The sequence below is a fragment of the Neomonachus schauinslandi genome, chromosome 6 (assembly GCF_002201575.2).
Source record: "Neomonachus schauinslandi chromosome 6, ASM220157v2, whole genome shotgun sequence".
NCBI classification, from domain to species: domain Eukaryota; kingdom Metazoa; phylum Chordata; class Mammalia; order Carnivora; family Phocidae; genus Neomonachus; species Neomonachus schauinslandi.
In genome coordinates this window covers 4,748,274-4,771,174 of record NC_058408.1, presented here as the reverse complement: position 1 = coordinate 4,771,174, position 22,901 = coordinate 4,748,274, and the positions used below count along the sequence as shown (strand labels likewise).

Genomic DNA, 22,901 nt, shown 5'->3' with positions numbered 1-22,901 from the left:
GGAGCTTCCGGGAGGTGCAGCGGAGCGGCGCTGACGTGGAGGGAGCCGAAGGGCCGCAGGGAGTGGCGGGGCTCGGGTCGGTGCCTCGGAGCCCCAGGCCTGAAGGATGCTAACCAAATTCGAGACCAAGAGTGCGCGGGTCAAAGGTAATGGAGAAAACCAGGGGGAGCTCGGGCTCTGGGTGTCGGCGCGGAGCTGTCGCGGGGGGCGAGAGAGGCCGAGTGGGGCCCACCGAGCGAGCCCGGAGGAAGAGGGGAGGGCGGGTCGGCCTGGCGGCGGGTCTGCAGCGCTCTCTTCTGCGGAGCGCCCTTGGGATGTGGTTGACCTGTGGCGGCTCCCGCAGCGCAGGAGGCCCGGTAGGCCTGCTCCCAGTGCCTTCCGTTCCCTCTTCTCCTGGGGCCACTGCCCCCGACTTTGCTCCCGTCCCGGGGCCCTGTGACCTGTTGGCTTTTTGATGACCGTGTTGTAGGGAGTGGCCCTGGGGATCGAGCCTCGACCTGTGCCATTCATATCGAAGTCTAGCATTTTCGGAAATGAGCACCGGCTACCTCTCTTAAGGGGGCGTTGGCTGCACCTTAGCAACGTCCGGTGCCTCCATTGGGCGGTATTTCCTACCTGCAAACAGGGCACTGAGGCCCGTAGCCCCATGAAGTCTGAACTTGGTGAGCTTGCCAGGTAAAATACAGGACGCCTGGTTAAATTTGAATTTCAGATAAACAACGAAATAATTTTCAAGTATTGTTCGCTTTTTATGTGAAGTTCAGATTTAACGGGGCATCTTCATTCTTATTTCCTAAATATGGCAACTCCAAAGCTTGAGTATGAGTGGATGGAGGTGGAGGGCAAATGATTGAAAGAGCAATAGTCGTCTCTTAGAATGTTAGAATGGGAAGGGCAGAGAACTACGATCTGGCGAGACTCTGAAAAATATATGTACATATATCTTGAATATTTAGTAAGATGCATTAGAACAAGGTGTTTGGGAACTTGGTGTTTGGAGTCAAAAGGGCTTTGCTTTGGAATCCTGAAACATCCCCTAACAAGGTGTATGATCTTGAGCAACTTACTTAAGGTTTCTAAATCTCTACTTTCTCATCCCTAAAATGCAAATAATTAACATTTTCCCTTACAATTAGAGTGAGATAGTGTATGAGAATGCTTATTACAGTGCCTGGTGTAGACTCAGTAGCTCAAAAACTGGAGGCCGTTGTTCATGTGGGAATAGATTCTGAGCAGTTTCTAAGTCTTGTGGGAGTCTTGATGGAATTTATGGATGGCTGAAATGGGTCTTCATGATCCTTGAACTTTCCCTTCTCCTGATTTCTCACTGGGCAGTAGAGAAGGAAAGTGGGTGAAAAGATGTTAGAATATATGCGAGTTACTGTCTGTTAATGAGTATTACTACATATCATGAAGGAAAAAAATAAACAACTTTTAATGGGAAAATAGAAAACTTAGAAGAAGAAATGTAAGTGTTCAGTAAATAAATGAAAATATTCTCCAACTCACTAATAATGAAAGAAATGTAAAAAAAAAAAAAAAAAAAGGGACGCCTGGGTGGCTCAGTTGGTTAAGCGTCTGCCTTCAGCTTGGACCAGGATCCCAGGGTCCTGGGGTGGAATCCTACTTCGGGCTCCTTGCTCAGCAGGGAGCCTGCTTCTCCCTCTGTGCACACTTTCTCTCTCTCTCTCTGACAGATAAATTAAAAAAAAAAAATCTTTTAAAAAAACTTATATATCCTTTTTAAAAAATTTTAGATTAGTAAAACAAAACAAATAATCAATAACATCCATGTTGGGCACTGTGTGCAAAATTGCTGTCTTCAGAAACCTGATGAAACTGTATATCCCTAGTTTTTTTGCAATCAGATAGTATCTATGAAAATGTTAAATGCACATACCCTATTCCTGAGCAATTCTACTTCCAGGTCTTTAGCCTAAAGCAGTAATAATGCAAATAGGCTAGATTATGTGTAGAAGTATTTTCTTTTTTTAAAGATTTTATTTATTTATTTGAGAGAGAGAGAAAGAGAGACAGAGCACAAGCAGGGGCAGAGGCAGGGGGGAGAAGCAGGCTCCCTGCTGAGCAAGGAGCCCGATGTGGGACTCGATCCCAGGACCCTGGGGTCATGACCTGAGCTGAAGGCGGACGCTTAACTGACTGAGCCACCCAGGCGCCCTAAAAGTATTTTCTTTAAGCTCTATTTTCTGATAGATGAAAGTCAGGGAAAAAAACTTAAATGCCCATCACTAAAATAATTTTAAAATACGGTACATTTGTATTTTGCTGTTAAAAAGAATGAGGTTGTGTTTATATGTACCTAATGAGATCCATGGTATATAGCTAAGTGAGAAAAGAAGTTTGCATAACGTATTTCCATTTTCATAAAATGATATGGTCTGCATGACAAATCTGAAAGGATACACTCCAGACTGTTGGCAGTTGTTACTTCTGTGGACTTCCATTTCCAGTCGTGATGGAGTAACAGAGACCAGAGTTACCTTTCCACCTTAAAACAGCTGCACAACTGAACAAAATGTGTGAAACAAAAATTTTCAGACACTGGATGACAGGCAGTGCAGGAGAGTGATTCAGGGAAATAAATAAGGTGAGTCCTGTGATTGTTTCAGCTTACTACCTGGAGAGTTTCCAGGCTGCGGTATAGGGAAGGGGAAAGAGCCCTGTGGTCTCACTGAAGACAGAGTTTGCTGGACAAAATACCAATGAGAGAGCTGCACAGGGAATGCTGGAGTTCTCCAGGGGATGCTGTCAGGCCTTTGTCTGAGTCCTAATCTGCATATGCATGTGAGGAAATGACCTAGAACCTGGGAAAGAACTCTAGAGAGAAGGCAGAATAATCCCTGGAGCTCACTTAGAGCTGGGAATAGTTTTGTGTTCCTACTAGCCAGAATTGAAGGCCTCCTAATACTGCAGGGCATCATCTAGAGACCTCAGGTGGTATTGCCTTAATAGTGGTGCCAAATTAGATCTAGACTAAAGGCTGTTGTGGACCCACACTAACAAAAGTAAAAGCAAACTTCAAAACGAGTAACCTCACAACATCTTAAAACGAAGTCTAGCAATGTAACAAAATCCAGCACCTAACAGCATAAAATTCATGATGTCTGGCATTCAGTGAATGAGTGTATGAACCTAGGGTTAACTTAGCTCTTCGCTTTTCCTGTCTGAATTGACAGGATGCCATCGTGGGCCATGCTTAGCTCATTGGATCATTCCCTGTTTGTTTGTTTTTTCTCCCTAGGGCTCAGTTTTCACCCCAAAAGACCCTGGATCCTGACCAGTTTACACAATGGGGTCATCCAGTTATGGGACTATCGGATGTGTACCCTTATTGACAAGTTTGATGAACATGATGGTAAGATAACAATTTCTAGGAGGAAATTAAAGAGATATAAATATTTACTGTCTTCTGGAGTAGTTTAAGTTTTCTTTAGGTTTAGAGAATATGGATGGGCTGGATCCTGAATAAGAATCACCTTAGAGATTAGGAAGTACAGCTCTCTTTAACATACATTGCCTGCTTTTTTCCCCAGGTCCAGTACGAGGCATTGACTTCCATAAGCAGCAGCCATTGTTTGTCTCTGGAGGAGATGACTATAAGATTAAGGTATAAAGGGTCTGTTATGATTAGGAGTAAAGGATAGGATTTGGGGTTTGGCCGTTGTGGAAAGGACTAAAAACAGGACATCGCATTCATACAGAGCTCAGGCTTCTGATGTTATCAGGGACACTTATCCAGCAAACATTTATTGAATACTTACTGTGATAACATCAGACACTGTTTTATTTTTTTGGGAATTCAAAAATAAATAAGAAATGATCTCTGTTCTCAAGGAGCTTTTATTTTAATGGAGGAGATACATATACACCCTAAATAATAGCACGTACAGTTTGCTGAGTGATACAATAGATAACCAAAGTGAAAGCAGCAAGGACAGTCCAAGTCAAAAACAGAAAGGCATGGCACAGCTGGATACATCTGAGAAATGTAATTAGTTTTGCGTGAATAAACTCTGGAGAGAAGGTGAGAGAAGAGCCAGAAGATGAGAGGGGCCGGATCCTGGAGGACTTATTTGCAGTGCTCAGAAATGTGGATGTCATCATACAGATAACAAGGAACCATTACAGAGGTTTAAGTAGAGGAGTGACATCAGGTTCACTTTTTTTTAAAGATTACTTGGGTGGTAGTCTAGAGAAAGGACTGGATAAAGCGGGCAAGCCTGGATGCAGAGATGCCAGTTAGGTGACTGTTGCATAAGCCCGGGTGGTAGTGGGCAGAGCCTGACCTCAGGCGGTAGAATTTCAGAATGGAGACAGAGATGGAATTGAGAGCTTAAGGAAGGGCATCAATGAGTCTGCTGGAGGGACGGTAAGGGGAAACAAATGAGATGACATTTATTGCAGGCTTCTAGCCTACGTCACTGGGTACCATTCACGGGGAGAGGAAAAACGAGGAGGTGCAGTTTTTCGGAGTGCTGGGGGAGGATGGTGTCTTGGTCTGTTGGGGTTACTATAACAAAATATCACAGCCTGGGTGGCTTATAAACAACAGAAGCTGACTTCTCACAGTTTTGGAGGCTGCAAGTCCAAGATTAGGGTGCCAGCACAGTCCGCTTCTGGTGAGGTTCCTCTTCTAGGCTGTAGACGGCTGCCTTCTCTCTTTGTGTCTTCAAATGGTGGAGGGGGTGAGGGATTTCTGCAGAGTATCTCTTATAAGGACACTAATCCCATTCAGGAGGGCTCTACCCTCATGACCTAAGCACCCCTCAAAGGCCTCGCTTCCTGATGCCTTCACATTGGGCATTAGGATTTCAACTTACAAACTGGGGGGAGAACACAGACATTCAGTCCACAGCAGATGGGTAATGAATACCGTCTTGATACTGATGAGTTTGAGGTACCTAAGGGGCAGTTTGTGGAGATGTGTCTGCACTAGAGTCATATTTGGGAGTTGTCCTCATGAAGGAGGGAGCCAAAGCAGAGGTGGTAGAAGGTGTCCCTCTGGGATCATGTTGAATGAGAAGAGAAGCTGTCATTTAAGAGCTAGAGTAAGTAGAGTTAGTATAGGAAAGAATGATTTTAGAGTTTGGAGATGAACCAAGGGGAAGAAGCAGAAGCCTATTGGATGCCAAGGAAGGAGAGGATTTGGGGAAGGAGAAACTGGTTGGAATACATAAGGACCAAGTAACCTTTGGATTGCTTAATTAGGAAGATGTTAGTGATCCTAGCACCTTAATGTAAAAGTGAGGCAGTAGAATATAGGCAGCTCTTTGAAGAAGCTTGGCTGATAAAAGCAAAACTGGAGCCAGAGGCTTTGAACCTATAAAATAAAAAATCAAAAATTTCTCTTTACTTCCACAGGTTTTCATTAAGCATGTGTATCCAATCAAACCAGTGAAATTTACTTCATAAAAAAGATACTTTTTTCAGAAGCTAGCTCAGAAAGTTATGTTTTAGATTACACAGCATAATTTAGGTGACAGGCGTGACAAGTGATGGCTGCCCACAGAGAAAAGAGGCCTTAGAATTATAGGAAGGAGGGCGCCTGGGTGGCTCAGTTGGTTAAGCGACTGCCTTCGGCTCAGGTCATGATCCTGGAGTTCCGGGATCGAGTCCCGCATCGGGCTCCCTGCTCAGCGGGGAGTCTGCTTCTCCCTCTGACCCTCCCCCCTCTCATGCTCTCTTTCTCTATCTCATTCTCTCTCAAATAAATAAATAAAATCTTAAAAAAAAAAAAAATTATAGGAAGGACAGTTCTTTCTGTTTTTTAGATTTTTGTACTGCATCCTAGGGGCGGCTTGTGGAAGCTCAAACCACGTGATAGACCTCAAAAGCTCCTAGGGATATCACTTTATATAATATTTTTAGTAAAGTATTTGTCATTTATATTGATGACCATCGACTATCAAGAATGGTTAACTTGGGTTCCTTATAATCTGTTTAAGAAAGGAAAGACTAGGTGACATTTGAGAAAAAAGATTTATTCCCCAAATCATTAATACTTTTTTAAAAAGACTATTTTCCATTTATATGAAATGTTCAGATAGGCAAATCAGTAAAGACAGACAGTAGATGAGTGGTTGTCTGAGGTTGGAGGGGTTGGAAGGAAATGGGGAGTCACAGCTATTGGGTATAGTTTTGGGGGGGGGTGATACAGTGTTCTAAAATTGGTGGTGGTGATGGTTGCACAGCTCTGAAAGTACTAAAAACATTGAATTCTCTCTTTTTTAGTGGATAAATTTTTTGGGGATTTGAATTGTATTTCAATAAAGCCATTAAATAAAGGAATTAGCTAGCTGGCTCGGTGTGCAATGTTACCACAGGGAGCCACAGATGGCCAGAGTCTAGAAACCCTGCAGGTCTTTGTCTTTAAGGATTCACAGTTCTGGAGTTTGGTGGAGTACTATAAAGCTGGAAATGTGGAAGTTTAAAACACTGAACTCTGTAAGGGGGAAAAAGTTTTAAGAGTGGTATTTATGGTATGATCTAATTTTTGTGTGACACTCAGACTCCATTGTGTACATGTATTTTATTTATAGATAATTCAACAGATGACAGTGAAAGTATTGGGATACTTTCATGTTTCACTTTCATGTTTCATGTCGTTTACCTTTTCTCATTTCTGCACATACCTGTTGAGCACCTCCTAAGTGTTAGCGGCTGTTTTAGATGCTAAGGGTATAGTGTTGAGCATGGTGGACAAGGACCCCCCCTTGAGGGAGCTTGCATTCTTGTTTGGACAATCATACTTCCCGGTTGTTTGAATTTGTTACAGGAGATGGTGTTACCTTTTGTAATTTACAAAAGAAAATTAAATTTTTTTAAGTAAAAAAGGAATAGTAACTAGTTGGCTTGGGGGTAGATTATAAAAAAATTTTTTAAATGTTAAAGTGTTTTAAAAAAGCCAAGTGACCTCATAATTTTGCACTTTCTGGGAGGTTTTCTGGATGGGAGTGTATGCTTACATTTCTGGTCCTGGTTTAGTGTCTTTCTTAGTTATGTTCATTGATACCTGGTACTTTGGTAGTTAGCTCAACTTTATATCTGAATATGATGTTTTTCTGCTTAGCTCACCCTAATGGTGAGCAATGTAGTATTTTCCACAGTGATGAATTAAAGTCTGTCTCCTGAGTACAGACTGTGAATGTTTGGGCATCGTTTGCCACCAAGTTAGCAGTCTAAGAGAAGATGATACCATATGTTATATTACTGTGTCCTTTAGAGTCATGGTATCTGTCCTGCTTTTTTTTATCTTGAGTTAAGGTAGTAGGTAACACACTGGGGGTCAGTGTTCAAGCTAAGAACACAATTATGCAGTAGAAAGAAGAGTTAAGCCCCGGATAAACCTCTTGTCTCCTGTTACTAAATTGAGATAGTTTCTCCCCAAAGAAAGGAAAAACTTTTCCGTAATTGTCCCTAGCCTTGCCTTTTTTCCCCTCTCCATATTTTTGGTTGACCTACATTTTCATCTTTGATCTTTCTACCTCCAACCTTAAGCAGGTCTTAAACAAGACTTCCTATCAAGGTTCCTACTTATTTAGAAATGCCAAAATATAAACCAGATGTATTTATTGAGAAGCCTGAACCTCTTTGAGGCTCAGGACCCTTATGTCCTATTGCTTAGTTGGATTTCTCTTTGCAGGTGTGGAATTACAAGCTTCGGCGCTGTCTCTTCACGTTGCTTGGGCACTTAGACTACATTCGCACCACATTCTTCCATCACGTAAGTAGCCATCGTGGCTCTAATTGTAGAGCATTCTTAAGGTTCTCTGGGAATCTTCTTGCTTCTCGAGAACCCATGCTTTGATAACAGAATTATTGGAGTTCTTGGAGTGGCTCTTCTAGAGTCTGTGTGGTGTTGACCTTTCTGCTTTGTTTCCTTCTGCAAAAGGAAGCACTCAGGGTTATATTGAATTTAATTTAATTGGATTCAGTGGGCTGTATAAGGAAGGCATTGATTCTCTATAGGGAAAAGTAGAGATTTGATTTCAGGTTGGCTGAGCTCGTGAACAAAAGTGTGCAGACTAATCCCATGTGGGGTGTTTTTAAAGTGTGTCTGGAGGGAGGGCAAGGTTAGATGCCATTTTGATGAGCTAGTAAATGTTTTGAAGCATTAACATAATCAAGCACTTCTATCCTAGGATTTTCGGGTACAGTAGAGGTTGTTCCTTTAGCCAGGCTTTCTACCTTTGATCTGTCAGGTATCCTAGAAGACAGACTTAAATGTAGATTAGAGACTCCCAGCCTCTTAACCAGTCTCAACCTGGCTGGATCTTCCTATAATTCTGTGCTATTAGATTTAATTTGTACTGTTTCTTGATTAAGTCTCTTGAATTAAGTTAGAATATAATGAAATAAGAGTTTCCTGGCTAAGTATAGTTTTATTTCTTTCTGTAAAATTAAAAAAAATTTAGAGTGATTGCAAAAATTATAGCAAAAACATTTGAGAATGATTAACCAAAGAAGTGAAAGATGTGTACTCTGAACACTATAAAACACTGATGAAAGAAATTGGAGATGAGACAAAGAAATGGAAAGACATTCCATGCTCGTGGTTTGGAAGAACAAATATTGTTAAAATGTCTATACTCCCCAAAGCAATCTACAGATTTAATGCAACCCCTATCAAAATACCAACATCATTTTTCACAGAATTAGAACGAACAATCCTAAAATTTATGGAACCACAAAAGACCCCCAAATAGCCCAAGCAGTCTTGAAAAGGAAAAACAAAACTGGAGGTATCACAGTTTCAGACTTTTAAGTTATATTACAAAGCAGTAGTAATTAAAACAGTATGGTACTGGCATAAAAATAGACACATAGATCATTGGAACAGAATAGAGAGCCCAGAAGTAAACCCACAATTATATGGTCAATTAATCTTGGACAAAGGAGGAATGAATATACAATGGGACAGATTCTTCAACAAATGGTGTTGGAAAAACCGGACAGATACATGCAAAAGAATGAAACTGGACCACTTTCTTTCACCATACACAAAAATAAACTCAAAATGGTTTAAAGACCTAAATATGAGACCTGGAAGCATAAAAATCCTAGAGGAGTGTCTGGGTGGCTCAGTCGGTTAAGCAGCTGACTCTTGATCTCAGCTCAGGTTTTGATCTCACGCTGGGCATGGAGCTTACTTAAAAAAAAAAAAAAAAAAAAAAATCCTTGAAGAGAGCACAGGCAGTAATTTCTTTGACATGACCGTAGCAAGATTTTTCAAGATAATGTCTCCTGAGGCAAGGGAAATTAAAGCAAAAATAAACTGTTGGGATTGCACCAAAATGAAAGGCTTCTGTATAGCAAAAGAAACAGTCAACAAAACTAAAAGGCAACCTGTGGAATGGGAGAAGATAGTTGTAAATGACATATCTGATAAAGGTTTAGTATCAAAAATATATATAAAGAACTTAAAAAACTTAATACCCAGGGGTGCCTAGTGGCTCAGTCAGTTAAGCATCTGACACTTGATCTCAACTCAGGTCTTGATCTCAGGGTTCTGAGTTCAAGCCCCGTGTTGGGCTCCATGCTGGGTTTGGAGCCTGCTTGAAAACAACAACAACAACAACAAACTGAACACCCAAAACCAAATAATCCAATTAAAAAATGGGCAGAAGACATGAACAGACATTTCTCCAAAGATATGCAGGTGGCCAGCAGACACCTGAAAAGAAGCTCAACATCACTCAGCATCAAGGAGATAGAAATCAAAGCTACAGTGAGATATCATGTCACACCTGTCAGAATGGCTAAAAACATCACCAGAAATGACAAGTGTTGGTGAGGATGAAGAAAGGGGAACTCTCGTGCACTGTTGGTGGGAATGCAAAATGGTACAGCCACTCTGGAAAATAATATGGAAATTCCTCAAAAAAATAAAAATAGAGCTACCCTATGATCCAGTAATCACACTACTGGATATTTACCCCCAAAATACAAAAACACTATTTCAGACAGATACATGCACCTCTATGTTTATTGCCACATTATTTACAATAGCCAAATTTGGAAGCAGCCTAAGTGTCCATTGATAGATGAATGGATGAAGAAGTGTGTGGAATATTCAGTGTTAAACAAGAATAAAATCTTGACATTTACAGTGACATGGATGGAGCTAGAGAGTATAATGCTAAGCAGAATAAGAGAAAGAGAAATGCCATATGATCTCACTCATGTGGAATTTAAGAAATACAATAAATGAGCGAAGGAAAGAAAAGACAAATCAAGAAACAGACTCTTAACTATAGAGAACAAGCTGATGGTTACCAAAAGGGAGGTGGGTGGGGGGATAGGTGAAATAGAGCATGGGGATCAAAGAGTACACTTACCATGATGAAAAAGAAAATTCTTAGACGGTGCATGCTTTGCTGTGAGCTCGCGGCTGGTGTTGACAAGGCCATCCTGCTGGTACTTAGTCCTGGAGGACCTGTTTCACTTTATGAGAAATGAAGCCAAGCGTGCTCTCTGTTTGATACCTGAAACTTCTCTTAATGCACAAAACAAAATGGAGGAAGTCCATTTTATTAAGGCCGTTCTCCAGGTCCTTTCATCCTAAATTTTTACCTCCAGCACTACTGGGACTTTGAAGAAATCATGTGCAGTGTAAGACCCTGTGGTGTTTGCTTTTATTTTAAGTCTAGAATGATTGGAGGAGGAGGTGGCCAGTGTGAATGGAATGCTTGCTGAATTGCCAGAATGGTTTTAGGTACCTCTTCCATGGTTCTCAACCATGGGGGATTTTGCCCCCCAGAGGATGTGGTAGCGTCCAGACACATTTTTGTTGTACGGCTTAGGGAATGAAGGCTGCTGACATCTGGTGCATGGGATCCAGGTATGCTGCTAAACTTCCTTCCATGTACAGGATGATTCAAAGAATCATTCGACTCAGAAATATCTATAATAACCCCATTTTATGGATGGAAAAAACTGGGTTTCAGTGATGTTAAGTAATTAGTAGAAATATATGTGATTAATTAAAAAAAAGAAAACCATTTGAGAATGATAACCGCTCAATAAGATGCCCCGTGAAGCAGGAATTTTTTGTCGTTGGCATAAGGGACGTGCTGAAGACCTGCCTAACAAGTTGTCATCAGTTGGAAAGTTAGAAAAACTTTCTTTTATTTTTTTGGTTCAATAAGTATATGTGTGCCTTGTACTTACTAAGTTCTTTGCTAAGCACTGAAGATACAACTGTGAATAAGAAATACCTTCTTTTCTCAATGAGCTTACGGACTCAAAAAGAGCTATGTTTTTTCTCCATGTTATTTTTTTGCTTTGGTTCCTGGGATGGGAATTTTTTGAGACTGGATGGCCTGACGAGTCAGACCATAAAACAGTGTTCTAATCCTAGAGTGAAAGAGAGAAGGCCCTTTCATAGGATCTTAATTTACAGGACTAGCTGTGTATAAATAGAAATACACATATGCACACATGTACACAGAAAAGTAAGTACGATATATATTCTTTGCCTCTAAGAATCCTTTATGCCTTTTTCTGGCTTCTGTTCTGAAATCTCCAGGTGGAAGTGCCGGTGTGGAAAAGCTGGCAGAACGGTGGGGAGGAGACAGCGAGGCTGCGGATCAGAAGCTGTGGTCCCTTTGCTAGTACAGCTGAGATGTCTGGCAGTGGGGGGTTTCCTCCAAAGAGAGGAATGGTTACAGAGCCCGAAAGAACACATTTGTTTAGTGTCGAAACCCTTTGGATTGTCTTTCAGGAATATCCCTGGATTCTGAGTGCCTCAGATGACCAGACCATCCGGGTGTGGAACTGGCAGTCTAGAACCTGTGTCTGGTAAAGCAGGAGATGCGGCTGAGAGAGAGGCTTCGTTCTGCCTAGTGTTTGCATTATGAGCTTCCCTTCGGAGCAATCCTTTCCCTTCCCTAGTGGGCCCTGCCCGCTGATTCATTACTGATTGTATTTGTAAGATGCTTTCACATGCAAAATGATAAATACAGAGGCAATCTTGTCAGTAATGTATCGATCTGGATTTTCTGATCATTTCTTGCCAGGGAAGGGAGGTCCTATCACTAGGGTTTAGAACAAAACTTTTAGCTGGTTTTCAGTTCTGTCCTCGTGAAACATGAGTCAAGGTCTAGACCTCCATCCTGTTTTGTGTTTGGGTCTTGAACTTCTCATGAAGATGTAAGGACCATTGAAAAATGAGGCCATTTAAGAGGGATTATCCCACCAAAATCTAACTGGTAGTTTCCAGTATAAATTACTAGGACTCCATTTATTTCGATATATGAACATTTTTAATATGAGAGGAGAGCTGTCTCCTGCAATTAGTAATATTTAAATGCTGAAGCATCAGAGCAAAGAAGGGGACTATTGTTAAAGCAGCTGACTTTGCTTATTGTTACTAGTTCAGAATTGTTAGGTTGACTTGCCTTTGCCTCCAAAAAGAATACTTGGGTCTGTTATCTGTTAAAAATGGAGAGTAGTATTTAGTGTGTAGGAGTCTGTTGAGTCCTGCCTCTAATTTGGTATTGTCTTTCTCTTTTCTTCTTGCAGCGTGTTAACAGGACACAACCATTATGTAATGTGTGCTCAGTTTCACCCCTCAGAAGACCTGGTTGTGTCAGCCAGCCTGGACCAGACTGTGCGTGTTTGGGATATTTCTGGTGAGCTGCCCAAGTTCAGGGGACAGCCTCATCATGTCTGGTGCAAAACTGCAATTGCTTAAAATAGTGAGGGTAGTTGGCTTAGACCAGGAAAAGTTAGACTATTCTGTTCTCATGTAATGGCATCTCTGCTTATGAGGGTATTAAATCCGCTTTTGAGGGTAATTTGAGTTAGTGGTATTCTTGAGAGAAGTGGCTGCTCTGGAAAGTGTATTTAACTTGAAGGAAATTTCACTTTGTAGGTAGGAGAGTATCTATCTAGTTAAAATCTAGATACTGGTATATAGTATAGTATATAGAATCTATATATTTGGGAGTATTTGATTAAGAATGATGCCTTCCAGGGGCGCCTGGGTGGCTCAGCCGTTAAACATCTGCCTTCGGCTCAGGTCATGATCCCAGAGTCCTGGGATTCAGTCCCACATCGGGCTGCCTGCTCCACGGGAAGCCTGCTTCTCCCTGTCCCCCGCTCCTCTGCTTGTGTTCCCTTTCTTGCTGTGTCTTTCTCTGTCAAATAAATAAATAAAATATTAAAAAAAAAAAAATCATGCCTTCCAGTAAAGTAAAACAAGAAATAACATCTTCCACCAAAACGAATTTTGGGAATAGATTAATGCGGGGCAGCAGGACTCTGGGATCCTGTGGCCTCATTTAGAAATAGGAAAATCCCTCCATTTCTTCTAATGTAGGGAGCACAGGAGAGGTGGGATTTTTATGTCCAGAACACCTTTCAATGGGCAGACTTCTAGAAATTACAATGACCAGAAATTAAAACAGATTTGTAGATTTTGGATAGTTGGAATAATCCCTCCTTTCACAGTTTATGTATCTTGATTTGGGGATAAGGATTTAAATTGTTGGCGCTATGTAGCGGATCATGAAAAGTTCCTAAGCCGGGAGGGTAAATGTGGGGAAAGGACAGCCCCTGTGAGGTGGGCAGGCCGGTAGGCCAGCAGGCTGGCTGGCTGGAAGTGCTTTGTGGACGGGTAGAATATGGAAAAGGAACTCCAAATGCTATGGTGCCCTGCCCAGTAAAATTTACTTATCACGGGACGCCTGGGTGGCTCAGATGGTTGAGCGTCTGCCTTCGGCTCAGGTCAAGATCCCAGCGTCCTGGGATCGAGTCCCTCATCGGGCTCCCTGCTCCTTGGGAGCCTGCTTCTCCCTCTGCCTCTCTCGAATAAATAAATAAAATCTTTAAAGATTTTATTTATTTATTTGAGACAGAGAGAATGAGAGACAGAGAGCATGAGAGGGAGGAGGGTCAGAGGGAGAAGCAGACTCCCTGCCGAGCAGGGAGCCCGATGCGGGACTCGATCCCGGGACTCCAGGATCATGACCTGAGCCGAAGGCAGTCGCCCAACCAACTGAGCCACCCAGGCGCCCCAATAAATAAAATCTTTAAAAAAAAAAAAATTTACTTATCACTTGCTGAATAGTCTCTCTTTGTTGCCTTCGGAATTCTTAGAGATTGGGGTTCTGTGGAAGGTCAGTGGCTAGACTGCAAAACACTTGTTGCGTTCTATAAAAGGAAGGCCCCTCAGAGGTCCTTGGCCTGGTTCTTTTTGGTGGTAAAGGCGTCATCCATCTGAATCGTGTGGCCGAGGTGGTAGCTTTTCTCAGCTCCCTTGTGACATGGTGGGCTAGAGCAGTGTGGTACTTGCTCTTCGTACAAGCCACTAATGAATAGCAAGCCAGGAATTTGGATTTCTGGGTGCAGCACTTGGAATATTGTAGTAGCAGTTGGTTAGGATTCATGCAGCATAGAAGGCAACCAGGGGAGGATGAGGACAGTAGGAGAGCAGAACCTTTGGGTTCTTTTTTTTTTTAACTTTTTGACTTTCTAATGTATACGTATTTTGGTGTGGCAGAGATCTGAAGAGCTAAAAACTAATTTAGGTGACAAGATGCTCTTACCTATCTCTCCAGCCCCTTTCCCTTCCCAACCAGGAGAAGAGTTTTTGATGGAAACTCAGCGTATGTTATGTATGGTCTTTAACTCAGGGATGACAGTCTGAGTCCTGTGTCATGGTGAACCGTTGTGATGACTCTCATCTTAGAACTTCTAGAATCTTCTGCAGTTTTCAGAGAGTCGGGATTAGAAGGGAATGGCATCAACAAGACTGTTGGAGATAGGCAAGTTGTACTCCTTTTCACTAGGGCTTCTGCCATTGCAGTTTTTCGTCAGACTGATGAGGCTTTTTGAAGTACACCCAGATGTGACCAGCTTTGCCGACAGGAGTTGAGCACAAGCACCATGAGCCTGTGCTCCCTCCTCACCGCTAGTGCCAGGAAGTTCCTTATTTACTTTCTCAGTAACCTAGCTATGGCTTTCCATGGTTTTTCACTGTGCACACATTCAAAGCCCCCTCTCTGTCTCTGGATATAGGAGCCTGATGGGCTTGGGTCCGGCTCATGCTGTTCCTCCTGATCAGCAGCCATTATTTAGAATCCTGTTTCTCAGCCAGAGCTCTGTGACAGGATTGAGCACTACTCAAATACTTTGAGTGACTATTTTCTCACTTCTTATGAGAATGGCATATAGCTAATGACATTGTAGATCATAAAGAAGTTAATTTATTACATGCATAAAGGGATGCTTTGGCCATTAGGGCTTAATTCTGAGAAGAGCCTCTTACTGCCCTGCTCTGAGAGTGCTGGTCACGCCCCCTGATGCTCGCGCAGCAGGTGCCTGTGGCCTAGCCATAGTGATTGGGGCAATTAGGTGGATGGATTCTCACTGATAACCTGAAATGCCGAAGGCAAGAAATCCTTTTTTTTCACTTCTGTAGGTTGAAGATCATTTTTTGCATCAGAATTAAGGACCTTAAATCCAAGAAGAGAGGGCGAGAGTGTGACCCCAGTTGGGGTTTCTACTTGCTCTTGAATGTGTGCAGTGCATGGGTCACTATCTAATTATATTGCAGTCGCTATACTTATTTAGCATATGTGATGCTGAGAATTTTGTGCTGACTTGCTCTACTGATGTGAATGCTCTCTTTACTGTTTCTGTGTTTTCTCTACTTACAACTCTCTTGACTTCCAGTAACCCCTTAACCAGAGTGAAAGGAGATGCTTTGGTCTTTAACCAAATGGAGCTTTGAGTTAGACTTTTACATTTAGTCTTTCCTTTTCTGGAAGTCAGCACACTCTTTTTAGCAGAATTATTTTTGCCTGGGTTCAAATAAGTCTGAACACAGGAAGAGTAATTAGCTTTCAGGTCTGTTAGGGACCAGAGGTAGTAATTCTGAGAGAGGAAAAGTTAGTTCTGAGTCAGAGAATGAATACCGTCACATTTAAAGGACTGCTGAAAATTCTAATTGTTTGGAATGTCTACCTCTCTGAGCCCAATATACAGTAAGAAAACGGAGATCTTTAAAGGAAAACCTGTCTTCTTGTTATCTGTCCCATGAGAATTGAGCCCCATGGGGCTTACTTAACCTGAATCTCTTCTGTTAGCCTGGTAAAATATGTTTAAAAGAGAATATATTTACAATCTAGATATACAAGATAGGTTATTTTTATAGCTTGATCTTCCAAGTAAACTGACAGTTAAATTATCTTAATGTGCTTACACCTTTGCATGTCAAGCCCATGTAATTCAGGCTTAATCTTTGAAATGACAACTAAAAAAGTATTAATTTGCTGCCAGTTCCTGTCCTTATTCCTCTCTTTTTACTACTTCCCCTGGCCCCCATTGGGAAGCGTGCGTCAAACTGGTCCAGTCTGAGAGTGAACTCCCTTCCCTCTGGATTTGAGTAGCTGCTGTAGAAATTTTCCATCTGTCGTTCAGTCGTAGTGAGTGGCTTGTCAAACGCTCATATACTTCTCTAAGTATCTTTTCACTGCCTGTCCCTATTCATCTGTCTTTGCTCTTCCCCCTTTCCTGGGTCATGAGAGCAAGTGCAGCAAAAGCTCGCATTCTGTCATATGGCTTTCCTTTTAATGGGTTTGTTGAAGCTTATTGGAGGTGAAGTTCCTCACAGCTGTCTGTCTCTGTGTCTTCCTCTGAATCTGTTCCATACACCAGACTCATTAGAAGTTGACAGATCCCATTAAAGAGCAAGCGAAGTAAGTGAGAAGAGACATCCCTTTGATAATGTATTTATGAAGCCTTGGAGAGTGCATTTTTGTTAAAGCATCGGCTTTATTTCTCTCACCTGTTGACTAAATGCTCATCTTGGACAGGGGACGAGATGTGACACCGTCGGGCCCTCTTAAGCACTTGCCTCCCCAGTGCTGATGTCTCCGTGCCACTGGAAGAGAAGAGATTACATTAATATTGTAATTTTAGAACAACAAAGAGAAATACAGTCATTAAAGTTAAATGTTTATATTTTCCGACAGGCCAACATTTAGGCTTAAAGTGACTTAGGTTTTATTTTCAGTAATGGCTTTTATTTTCCCCCTAATTATGGATGCTTGTTTTTTATTTTACAAGTGCCAGTAGTTTGAATTTCCTCTTTCCCCCACAAACACTTCAAAAGATAGAATTTTAGTCCCAATTCTATTTTCTTATTTATATATAATTATACCTGCTTGCCTGTCTCAAAGGTTATCAGGATCAAATTACAGAACATATGTTAGAGAGTGCTTTGAAAATCACAAAGTGCTTTTCAAATGTAAAGTAGTTGTTAGCATAGCTTTGGTTGTGACTGTACCACAGTTTATAAAGATAGGTGTAGTTGAGCCATGAGTTTGGGTCGTATACACGGAAGACTCTTCTTATCCTGGTGTCTTTTTTCTGTTGTTTTCAAATTGTGGGCAATTCCTCCCAGTGAAACTAGCCTCCAGAAGTTTTATTTTATTTTATTATGTTAATCACCATACATTACATCATTAGTTTTTGATGTAGTGTTCCATGATTCATTGTTTGTGTATAACACCCAGTGCTCCATTCAGTGCATGCCCTCTTTAATACCCATCACCAGGCTAACCCATTCCCCCTACCCCCCCCAGCATCCAGAAGTTTTAATGGCAAAATACATGTATTTAGGTCTATAACCAGCCTTTTTTAAGTAAGAGCTTAAAAGGACATGACAGTTTTATTTTTATTTATTTATTTATTTTGACCCTAACTAGATTTTATTCGTCATGATCTAAAGGAAAGAAATTACATTGATCTGGCAATCTTTTTGTTGAGAATACATTTATAAAGTTCTGTTGTGCATAAGGACATGACAGTTTAAATTATTTTGTTTACTGCCCAAGAGTCACATAGAGGAGTACACTTTCCGCATAGTTGTACTTTTTTTACTCTCTTCCACCAAATAACTGTTCGGTATTTAATGGGCCTCATTTCCTTAGCTGCTCTGGAACTGCCCCATGAGTTGCCCAGCAGCTTCCGTTTGAGAAGCACACAGCTGTGGCTTCCCCAAATGCCTTTTCTTTGAAAAGTTTTTGAGATGATGGAGGAAAAGTTGCTATAGTTGTCACAAAGTTGAAAGTGGAAATGGGAGGTTTACCATTTTAGGCCTCATTTCAAGAACAGTCAAGACTAGAAATGACCTCAGGTAGACAGCTCTTGAGGCGAGGCTCGCTGAGGAAGGTAGCCGTGTCAGAAGTTTGGATCTCCTCCTTGGGGAGGAGATCCCAGTAGCGGGGCTGTTAAGTGTTCAGGGAGGAAAAGAGAGGCTGGTCAAAGTGCCTCAATATCTTGAACATTTTTAGAAAGAGATAGATAGGAGCTTTTGACTTCTTTCTTCAGTCTCTCTAGATTTCTTTTTCCCTTCTTTGTCTTTAACGTTAGTTTCTCCCTGTACCTTCCTGTGCCTCTGTTACTGGGCTCTTTTTGGTAACATTATTTTGTGTCTTCCATTCCACTCCTCATCCCTTCGAAGGTCTAAGGAAAAAAAACTTGTCCCCTGGTGCCGTGGAGTCCGATGTGCGAGGAATAACTGGGGTTGATCTGTTTGGAACGACAGATGCGGTGGTGAAGCACGTGCTGGAGGTACTTATCTTCACAGCCAGCGGCTCATCTGGGCTCTTGTCCGGGAGGCGGGGACAGGACGCCGCTCGTTTGTTCATTCCTGCAACAAAGATTTGTGCAGTGCTTATTAAATGCCGGGCATTGTTTGGAGACACTGGAAACAGAATAGTCCATGAGCCAGGACAAATGAGGCTTCTGTGCCACCTAGGGGAGAGTCACATTACCTCCTAAACCCAGTGGGGAGAGAGGGAGAAGGCTGGTATAAGCTCTTTCACGATCCCAAAGCAGAGTCCCGTTCGCACACCTCTTATGAGAGTTGGGTTGGGGGGGGTTGTGATTTAATCGGAGTTATTAAGGACCAGCCATGTGTGAGTAATTTGTGCGCGTGGTGAGAAAATAGAAAAGCATTAGAGAAAGAAACTAGATTTTTAAGAATATCTAATTTAATCCTTACAGCTATTCTCTGAGGTAGATATTAGTAACCTGATTTTACAGATAAAAAAATTGAGACTTAGAGAAATTGAGCAGTTTACCAAAATCCACATGTATCTTGTAATCGAAAGAACTAGGATTTGAACTTGGATCGGACTCCAAACCCAAGGGATTTTCGCCACACATGAAGTTTCTCTATAGTGGTACTGAGTACAACTGTATAAATAAAGTACAAAATATCTTAAAATTAGCAGTTCTTAAACTTTGTGTTCTGAGAACCTCTTTATACCCTTAAGACTTACTGAGGACCCCAAAGAGTTCTTGTTTATGTGGTTTGTATCTTTCAGTTTTTACCGTGTCTGAAATTAAAACTACAGACTTTTTAAAACATAAAATATATAAGCACACATTCCGTTAGCCATCAGAGCAATGACATCATGTCACGTAGCTGCTGGAAAACTTTATCCTCAGGAGAGAATGAAAGTGAAAAAGGCAAATAATGCCTTAACATTATTAGGAAAATAGTTTTGACCTCACAGATTTCTTAAGGGAGTATTGGGACTCATCCGAGAGTTTCCCAACATTTCCTCATTAAGTTGTAAAATTGGTTTTTATTCTTGTGATGTTAATAATTAGTTGGGGAAATAATATATAAGTAGACAATAAAACAAGGCAGTGTATCCCAAATGCAAATGACGCTGAATTTGGGAGTAGAAAGATTTGGGAATTGGCATGAGAACTTGGGTGTAATATTGGGTGGGTTGACATGGTAACTCTCATGTTCATATCTTAGAATAGCATAATCCCTTGACTCTTATCACAGGAAGAGTAAAAATCAGAGACATTTTTAATAACCACCAGCGTGGCTCTTTAGTTTGCTTTCAGTAATAGTTATAAAGCCATTTTAGAAGAACCACTTCTTTTTTTCCACAGGGTCATGATCGTGGAGTAAACTGGGCTGCCTTCCACCCCACTATGCCCCTTATTGTATCTGGGGCAGATGACCGTCAAGTGAAGATCTGGCGCATGAATGGTGAGTAGACCAGTGACGGTATCACTGTGTCTAAAAAACGGACTGCTGGCCAGCCAGGTGAAGCAGCCAGGTCTTCTGGACTTAGTGACCCATTTTCCTACCTTAGGTTCTTATGCTAATCCTAGGAGCATAAAAATTGCCCCGTTCTCTTTTTTCCTGTTTTTGAGGCATCCTGATTTTGAGAATTCTGAACACAGTTAAGAATAAACATTCATTCAAAAACATTTACTGGGTACCTGCTTTGTACTAATCATTGTTCAAGGCTCTGGAGATATGATGGTGACTAAAACATATGGAGCTTACATTTATTCTATCATGACACCTAGTGACAAAACAGGGTAAGAGGATAAAGAATGATGGAGAAGAGGTGCTGCCGTTGATAGGTGGGTCTGAGTGAAAGAACAAAGAAACATATAGAGATTCAGAGGCTTAAATGAAAAAATTGCCCTGTTAGAAGTTGCTTATGTAGGGGCGCCTGGGTGGCTCAGTTGTTGAGTGTCTGCCTTCGGCTCAGGTCATGATCCTGGGGTCCTGGGATCGAGCCCCGCATCGGGCTCCCTGCTCAGCCGGGAGCCTGCTTCTCCCTCTTCTGCTTCCCCTGCTTGTGTTCCCTCTCTAGCTGTCTCTCTCTCTGTCAAATAAATAAAATCTTGGGCGCCTGGGTGGCTCAGTTGGTTAAGCGACTGCCTTCGGCTCAGGTCATGATCCTGGAGTTCCTGGATCGAGTCCCGCATCGGGCTCCCTGCTCAGCAAGGAGCCTGCTTCTCTCTCTGACCCTCCCCCCTCTCATGTGCTCTCTCTCTCTCTCATTCTCTCTGTCTCAAATAAATAAATAAAATCTTTAAAAAAAAAAATTAAAAAAAAATAAATAAAATCTTTAAAAAAAAAAAAAAGTTGCTTCTGTAGCATTTTGGAGTAGCACCTAGCATTTGGTTGGAGATGCCATAATTTTAAATCCTGAACTTGTAGTAGTAGTAGAGAGTTGTGATCTAATTCTTTTTGGTCCTTCAGAGTCAAAGGCATGGGAGGTTGACACCTGCCGTGGTCATTACAACAACGTGTCTTGTGCTGTCTTCCACCCTCGCCAAGAGCTGATCCTTAGCAATTCTGAGGACAAGAGTATCCGAGTCTGGGATATGTCCAAGCGGTAAGAGGGTTATGGTGGTGTGTGACCCAAGCCAGGGGAAAGCCCCTCCTCTCTCATTCTCTCCTGAAAGTTAGATTAGACTGCTTCTGTGTGTCTCTCCATCTTCAGCGTATGGAGAAGTCAGATCTGATGTTATGAAAACCTCAAGGGGCCTAGAGATCACCCAGCATTTACAGATCTCCCATCAATGCAACTTCCACGTGCATTTTTTTCTCCCCCAAATTTAAGCATGTTCTTCGGTAGTTAGGAAAATAAGAAATATGGAATGAAGGTAGTATAACAGGAAATCATGATGAATAAGGGGAGATTGAAATACCCAAATATTAGGGTCAGAGTATATGCAATTTGCTGTCCCTGATTTAATCTTTCATCAGTGTGCTGGCTTACACTCAGTGTTCAGTGCTGTTGTATGTGATAGACTGAGGATTACTCTGAAATTAATGTTTTCCTTTGTGTACCTTTTGTTTTCCTAGGACTGGGGTTCAGACCTTCCGCAGGGACCACGATCGTTTCTGGGTCCTAGCTGCCCACCCCAATCTGAACCTCTTTGCAGCAGGTAAGGGCCATTTCTTCTCTTTTTCTCTTGTTTAAGTTCAAAGTTTGTAAGGTATGAGAGTGATTCTCCATTAGCTTTCTCTCCAGTTGATGCATAGCAGGGTGGTGGGGAGAAATAGGGTTCTTAGAGCCGGGCGGTTGAAGCTTCTCTCCTTTGCTCTCCCTCACCTTCATGGAGAACCAGTCGTTCAGTGTTTGTTCTCCACCCAGATCCATTTGACAAGAAAACCCCTTCCCTTTGATTCGTTAGGAAGCTAATAGTGGGCACTCAGGGTTCTCAGACAGAGGAACTGAGGAGCTCGAGGCTGAGTTTCTGTCATCCGTTTAGCAGATACATGCTGCGCCTCAGGCCCTAGTCTGGGTGCTGCTCTGAGAGCAGCGCCTCAAGCAGTGTCCCCGACCCTGTGGAACTCTTACGTGTAGTGAGTGGGGGAGACCGTAAAACAATAAGTATGTAAAATAACATGTGGAAGATGCATTGAAGAAAAGGGGCGTGGGGAGGGACACGTGGGCACTGCTGCTTCATGGTGGGTCTTGAGGACAGTGAGGGATGATACACACAATGCTGGCAGTGCTCTGAGAGGTGCTGGGCACGTGTGAGTGGCATCGGAGGCCAGGAGGGGCACAGCGAGTAGGGGTGGAGTCGTGGGAGGGAAGAGCAGGCCCGGCTGTGCTCCACCTTGCAGGCCAGGGTTAGAGTCCATATTTTACTCTGAATGGGTGGAGAGCCATTGGAAAGTGCTGGGTAGGCAAGTGAATGATCGGGTTTATGTGTGGAGAGCAGGAGGACAAAGGTTGGAGGTTTCTCTGAGAGATGGTTGATGCTAGTAGGGAAGAAGCAAAACATTTTTTAAAACAACTGGAAAGGCTTTTTAAACTAGCATCCCTGTTTAGCAAAACCTCTTATGTTCTTGCTATATGCTAGGGACGGGGGAAGGACAGAAATGATTGTAATTTCTGTCTTCAGGGAGCTCGTGGTATAGCGCAGCTGGTGGCCTTAAACAGTTACAGTGCAGGCCGTTAAGTGCTGTACTGGAGGGTTTAGCAGAGTGGACATACTGTATCCTGTTAGTTTCAGGTGAACATCATAGTGATTCGATCTTTTTGTATATTACAAGATAATCCCCATGATTAAGTCTAGTTACCATCTGT

General features: G+C 42.1%; 1 protein-coding gene across 4 annotated transcripts in view; it reads left to right on the top strand.

Annotated features, from left to right (window-relative positions):
- The first annotated feature begins 5 nt into the window (after positions 1 to 5).
- Positions 6 to 22,901, top strand: part of COPA (COPI coat complex subunit alpha) — a 43,562-nt gene continuing 20,666 nt past the window's right edge. For 2 of the 4 annotated variants that reach the window (XM_021682060.1, XM_044915884.1), the window contains exons 1-10: positions 6 to 146; positions 3,263 to 3,376; positions 3,555 to 3,628; positions 7,664 to 7,744; positions 11,744 to 11,820; positions 12,544 to 12,653; positions 18,494 to 18,603; positions 19,948 to 20,047; positions 21,059 to 21,194; positions 21,668 to 21,750. In XM_021682060.1, coding sequence (XP_021537735.1) covers positions 107 to 146; positions 3,263 to 3,376; positions 3,555 to 3,628; positions 7,664 to 7,744; positions 11,744 to 11,820; positions 12,544 to 12,653; positions 18,494 to 18,603; positions 19,948 to 20,047; positions 21,059 to 21,194; positions 21,668 to 21,750 — 925 coding nt within the window. In that variant the 5' untranslated portion in view covers positions 6 to 106. Of the gene's footprint in view, positions 147 to 2,710; positions 3,377 to 3,554; positions 3,629 to 7,663; positions 7,745 to 11,743; positions 11,821 to 12,543; positions 12,654 to 18,493; positions 18,604 to 19,947; positions 20,048 to 21,058; positions 21,195 to 21,667; positions 21,751 to 22,901 lie in introns of those variants that run through there. The other 2 variants (XM_044915885.1, XM_044915883.1) reach the window with 1 other exon arrangement.